Source organism: Lipotes vexillifer, unplaced genomic scaffold (assembly GCF_000442215.2).
Source record: "Lipotes vexillifer unplaced genomic scaffold, Lipotes_vexillifer_v1.1 scaffold504, whole genome shotgun sequence".
Classification (NCBI taxonomy): domain Eukaryota; kingdom Metazoa; phylum Chordata; class Mammalia; order Artiodactyla; family Lipotidae; genus Lipotes; species Lipotes vexillifer.
The window spans coordinates 1072386-1078325 of NW_006785225.1; the positions used below are offsets into that span (position 1 = coordinate 1072386).

The 5940-nt window shown below is 47.2% G+C and overlaps 1 protein-coding gene across 1 annotated transcript in view; it reads left to right on the plus strand.

Annotated features, from left to right (window-relative positions):
- The window catches only part of NAE1 (NEDD8 activating enzyme E1 subunit 1), a 25699-nt gene extending 22880 nt beyond the window's left edge, over nucleotides 1-2819 (plus strand). The window contains 2 exon segments of the mRNA XM_007472287.1: nucleotides 1-33; nucleotides 2579-2819. The exon segment at nucleotides 1-33 is cut by the window's left edge and continues 7 nt beyond it. Of these exon segments, the coding sequence (XP_007472349.1) occupies nucleotides 1-33; nucleotides 2579-2688 (143 nt within the window). The 3' untranslated portion in view covers nucleotides 2689-2819.
- Nucleotides 2820-5940: the final 3121 nt, after the last annotated feature.

The window sequence follows — 5940 nt, forward strand, 5'->3', positions numbered from 1 at the left end:
CTGAACCACACACCATTGCTGCATTCTTAGGGGGTGAGTTACAGAGATGAGAAGACTGTCACCTGTTGTTATATAGTACAGTTATGAAGTTTTGTTTTCCCAGCTGTTTTAACTAGGGAGGTCAGTGAAACACAATGTTAATATTGAGTTTAGATTATTTTGGTACCCCCCAAACTGGTCTCCCTGCTTTCCATCTCTCCCACTGCTGTCCATTTTAAACTCCTGAAGAGTAATTAATCTTTCTAAAGCATAGCTCTGATTGTGTCTCTCACTTAACCCTCTCACCTGGCAGTACACACATATACACTACAGTAGTCCTCGGAAAATAAATCCAGAGTCTTTCATTTGACATTTAAAACATTCTGTGTTGGGCTTCCCTGGTGGCGCAGTGGTTGAGAGTCCGCCTGCCGATGCAGGGGACATGGGTTCGTGCCCTGTTCCGGGAAGATCCCACATGCCGTGGAGTGGCTGGGCCCGTGAGCCATGGCTGCTGAGCCTGTGCGTCCGGAGCCTGTGCTCCACAATGGGAGAGGCCACAACAGTGAGAGGCCCGCGTACCACAAAAAAAAAAAAAAAAAAAAAATTCTGTGTTCTGGTTTTACCCAGCCTTTCTAGCCTTGGTTTTTTCAAGTTACTTGCTTTTCCCCTAGACATGCCCTTTGATTTCCCGCTCCTTGAATCTTTACCCCACTCTGGGCCCATTTGCCTTAAGTCTCCCTGTTGCCTGCATGTCTAAAATCTACCTGTTCTTCAGGACCCAACTCAACAATACCATCTCTTAAATAAAACTCCTTGGAGCCTGGAAGTTTGAGGTCAGGGCCAGCATAGTTGGTTTCTGGTGAGGCCTCTCTTTGTGGCTTGTAGGCAGTCACAATCTTGCTGTGTGCCGTAACCTCTTCTTTGTGCAGGAAGGTGAGGAGGCTCTCTGGTGTCTCTTATAAGTATACTAATCCCATCATGAGGGCCCCACCCCCATGACCTCAATTACCTAATTACCTCCCAAAGACTTCAACTCCATCTCCAAATATGGTAACATTGGGGGTTAAGGCTTTAACATATGAATTTTTGGGGACATGCATTCGGTCTATAACATGTGCATTCTATAATCATTCTGCACAAGTCATTTCTTTCAGGTCTTTTTAAAAATATTATCTTCCCTGTGAGGCCATCCCTGATTCATTTAAAACAGTCCCTCCTCTTGCATCATATCCCCCTTCCTTGCTTTTTCTCCTTAGCACTTAGTCACTTGACATTTTACTTATTTGTAAATTCTCTCTCCCTCACTACTGAAAAGTAAGATCTATGAAGATAAGGATTTTTGTCTTTTGTTCCCTGCTGTATCCCTAGTGCCTAGGACAGTATCTGGTACACAGTAGAGTCTCAAATTTTATTGAATCCGTGAATGTGAAAGCAGAAGCTTCAGATTATAAAAGATGAAAAATTGTTTTCTTGGTAGTTTTTTTTTTTTTCTGTTGTTTTGTTTTGAATAGTAACTTTAAAACTTGTTACTGTTACTATATACTCCGACTGTTACTGAGTGTAGCAGTCTGCGTATCTAATATAGATCCTTTCCAAATTACAGATATTCCTTTACCGTCCCTTTTTAAAAAAATTTATTTATTTTATTTATTTATTTTTGGCTGCATTGGGTCTTTGTTGCTGCACGCGGGCTTTCTCTAGTTGCGGTGTGCGGGCTTCTCATTGTGGTGGCTTCTCCTGTTGCAGAGCACGGGCTCTAGGTGCCCGGGCTTCTGGAGTGTGGCTCGCGGGCTCTGGAGCGCAGGCTCAGTAGTCGTGGCACATGGGCTTCGTTGTTCCGCGGCATGTGAGATCTTCCTGGACCAGGGCTCGAACCCGTGTCCCCTGCATTGGCAGGCAGGCAGATTCTTAACCACTGCACCACCAGGGAAGCCCCTTTATCCCCTCTTTTTTCTTTTTTTGTGGTACGCGGGCCTCTCACTGCTCTGGCCTCTCCCGTTGTGGAGCACAGGCTCCGGACGTGCAGGCCCAGCGGCCATGGCTCACAGGCCCAGCCGCCCCACAGCATGCGGGATCCTCCCAGACCGGGGCACGAACCCACGTCGCCTGCATCGGCAGGCGGACTCTCAACCACTGTGCCACCAGGGAAGCCCACCCCCCCCACCTTTTTATTATAAAACATGCACAGGGTAAAATTCAAATGCAACAGAAGGGTATCCTTTGAGAATCCTTTCTGCCTATATTTAGCCTTTAAAAAAGTGCAGTCATCCATACTATTGTTTTGACTTTTTCTTGCTTAATATATTTTGCCAGTCTTTTTAAACCGCCATAATTAAAAATACTTCTTTCTTTTAAACTGTGGCATAATATGCCAGGGTGTGAATATATGTAACAAAATTTTTATTTCCTTTAATAACATAGTTATAAAAAATGCAGTCCTTTGTTTTGATATGACTCAGTAAGTTATGTCTGTTTTGGATTACTTTTAAACATCTTTGGTTTTGGAAAGGAAAGGTTTTCTTTACAGAATTGAATATTTTTATAGAACTCTTGAAATTTACCTTTTTCAAAGATTTGCTTTTCTCCTTGTTCCTTGCAGGAGCTGCTGCTCAAGAGGTTATCAAAGTAATCACCAAACAATTTGTAATTTTTAATAATACTTACATTTATAGTGGCATGTCACAAACTTCAGCAACTTTCCAGTTGTAGAATAAGTACCCTATAGTGTGCTCATGATTGAAACTGTAATTGCCTTCAGGTTGTGCTCCAGTCTGTAAAGTTCTGCTAAGGGAGAACTGTTGAGTTGTTTCCTTAATAAACATTTTTCTCATCTGTAATAATGTAGTCTTGTTCTTTGGGGAGCTGAGGTGGAGGGAGGAAGGAAACAGTTTTCTCAGAGAATAAAAGCTATCCATTTCTAACTGAGCTCATTATTTCTGGCTTGCTATTTCAAAGTTACTTAACATAGAAATGTCTTGTATGGACTTCCCTGGTGGTGCAGCGGATAAGAATCCGTCTGCCAATGCAGGGGACATGGGTTCGATCCCTGGTCCAGGAAGATCCCACATGCCATGGAGCAACTAAGCCCGTGCGCCACAACTACTGAGCCTGCACTCTAGAGCCCACGAGCCACAGCTACTAAGCCCATGCGCCACAACTACTGAGCCTGCACTCTAGAGCTTGTGAGCGACAACTACTGAGCCTGTGTGCCACAACTACTGAAGCCCACGCGCCTAGAGCCTGTGCTCCGCAACAAGAGAAGCCACCGCAATGAGAAGCCCGCACAGCCCGCACACCGCAACGAAGAGTAGCCCCTGCTCACCACAGCTAGAGAAAAGTCCACAGGCAGCAATGAAGACCCAATGCAGCCAAAAATAAATGAAAATTCTTTTTAAAAAGGTCTTGTGTTACATTAGAAATAGCTTAAAATATTTTTTCTTATAATCTTAAATAATGAATTTAAGGCACGTGCAGATTTTAGCTGTGGATATCTTAATACCGTCACTGTTTGTTAAAATACAATTTAAAAGGGGCTTCCCCCAGGACATGGAAGCAACCCAAGTGTCCATCGGCAGATGAATGGATAAAGAAGATGTGGCACATATATACAATGGAATATTACTCAGCCGTAAAAAGAAATGAAGTTGTTATTTGTAGTGAGGTGGATAGACCTAGAGACAGTCATACAGAGTAAAATAAGTCAGAGAAACAAATACTGTATGCTAACACATAAATATGGAACCTTAAAAAAAAAAAGGTTCTGAAGAACCTAGGGGCAGGACAGGAATAAAGATGCAGATGTAGAGAATGGACTTGAGGACACGGGGAGGGGGGAGGGTAAGCTGGGAGGAAGTGAGAGTGGCATAGACATATATACAATACCAAATGTAAAATAGATAGCTAGTGGGAAGCAGCTGCATAGCACAGGGAGATCAGCTGGTGCTTTGTGTGCACCTAAAGGGATAGGATAGGGAGGGTGGGAGGGAGATGCAAGAGGGAGGGGATATGGGGATATGTGTATACATATAGCTGATTCACTTTGTTTTACAGCAGCAACTAACACAACACTGTAAAGCAATTATACTCCAATAAAGATGTTAAAAAAAATAAAAGGGGCTTTCCTGGTGGCGCAGTGGTTAAGAATCCACCTGCCAATGAAGGGGACACAGGTTCGAGCCCTGGTCCAGGAAGATCCCACATGCTGCAGAGCAACTAAGCCCGTGTGCCACAAGCTACTGAGCCTGCGCTCTAGAGCCCGCAAGCCACAACTACTGAGCCCGTGTGCTAGAACTACTGAAGCCTGTGCGTCTAGAGCCCGCACTCTGCAACGAGAAGCCACTGCAGTGAGAAGCCCACGCACCACAACGAAGAGTAGCCACTAAAGAAAGCCCGCACACAGCCAAAAATAAAAATAAATTTAAAAATATTATTTTTAAATACAATTTTAAAAAGACAAATATTTCAGATGTATAGTTTTATCAGAAAACAAGAACAGGATACAAAGAGGAGGGAAGGTTGTAAAAGATTAATGATGGCAGCGTTTGGGGCTCAGACGGTCTCTTCCCCACGCCTGCGCACACCTACCCGAGGCCACGACGCCGGCCTCAGCGACCCCAGAGCCCGTTCTCCTAACTCCTTCGGGCGAACGCCCCCTCTGAGCAAAGAAAGCCCTTTACACAGGGAGCAGTGAGATTAGAGGATTTCCCCTTCATATTGCGACTTTCCACTACTTAAACAGGCGCACACTTGCTATCCGCTGCCCTTTGGAACGTGGGTGAGCAGTGGCCGGCGAGGGACTCCGCGTGGGGGCGGTGCAGCCGGAAGTCCCGCCCCACCGAAGTGCGCCCGGTCTTCTCGGCGGGAAACGAGGTCGGGCGTCGTGCTAGGCGGGCAGCAAGGGAGAAAGGGCGAATCCTAGGGCGCTGCGACTTAAGGGTAAAGGCCACGGCCTCCACTCCTTGCGCGTTTGGGTCCTGCCTCAGCCCCGCCTCGGAACCCGCCTGTCGCCTCCTGTGGAAGGTCTGGGATGCAGAACGCCCCGCTCTAACCTTCTTAACCGACCCACATGGGGGGATGGGGGGGATGAGGCGGGATGGGACCTTTCTGAGGAGGCGGTCGCCCCGGGCTGAGGCCCGCACAGGGAAAAAGAGAATTGTCACGTACCACTTAGGCCCTGCCAATGAAGGGGACACAGGTTCGAGCCCTGGTCCAGGAAGATCCCACATGCTGCAGAGCAACTAAGCCCGTGTGCCACAAGCTACTGAGCCTGCGCTCTAGAGCCCGCAAGCCACAACTACTGAGCCCGTGTGCTAGAACTACTGAAGCCTGTGCGTCTAGAGCCCGCACTCTGCAACGAGAAGCCACTGCAGTGAGAAGCCCACGCACCACAACGAAGAGTAGCCACTAAAGAAAGCCCGCACACAGCCAAAAATAAAAATAAATTTAAAAATATTATTTTTAAATACAATTTTAAAAAGACAAATATTTCAGATGTATAGTTTTATCAGAAAACAAGAACAGGATACAAAGAGGAGGGAAGGTTGTAAAAGATTAATGATGGCAGCGTTTGGGGCTCAGACGGTCTCTTCCCCACGCCTGCGCACACCTACCCGAGGCCACGACGCCGGCCTCAGCGACCCCAGAGCCCGTTCTCCTAACTCCTTCGGGCGAACGCCCCCTCTGAGCAAAGAAAGCCCTTTACACAGGGAGCAGTGAGATTAGAGGATTTCCCCTTCATATTGCGACTTTCCACTACTTAAACAGGCGCACACTTGCTATCCGCTGCCCTTTGGAACGTGGGTGAGCAGTGGCCGGCGAGGGACTCCGCGTGGGGGCGGTGCAGCCGGAAGTCCCGCCCCACCGAAGTGCGCCCGGTCTTCTCGGCGGGAAACGAGGTCGGGCGTCGTGCTAGGCGGGCAGCAAGGGAGAAAGGGCGAATCCTAGGGCGCTGCGACTTAAGGG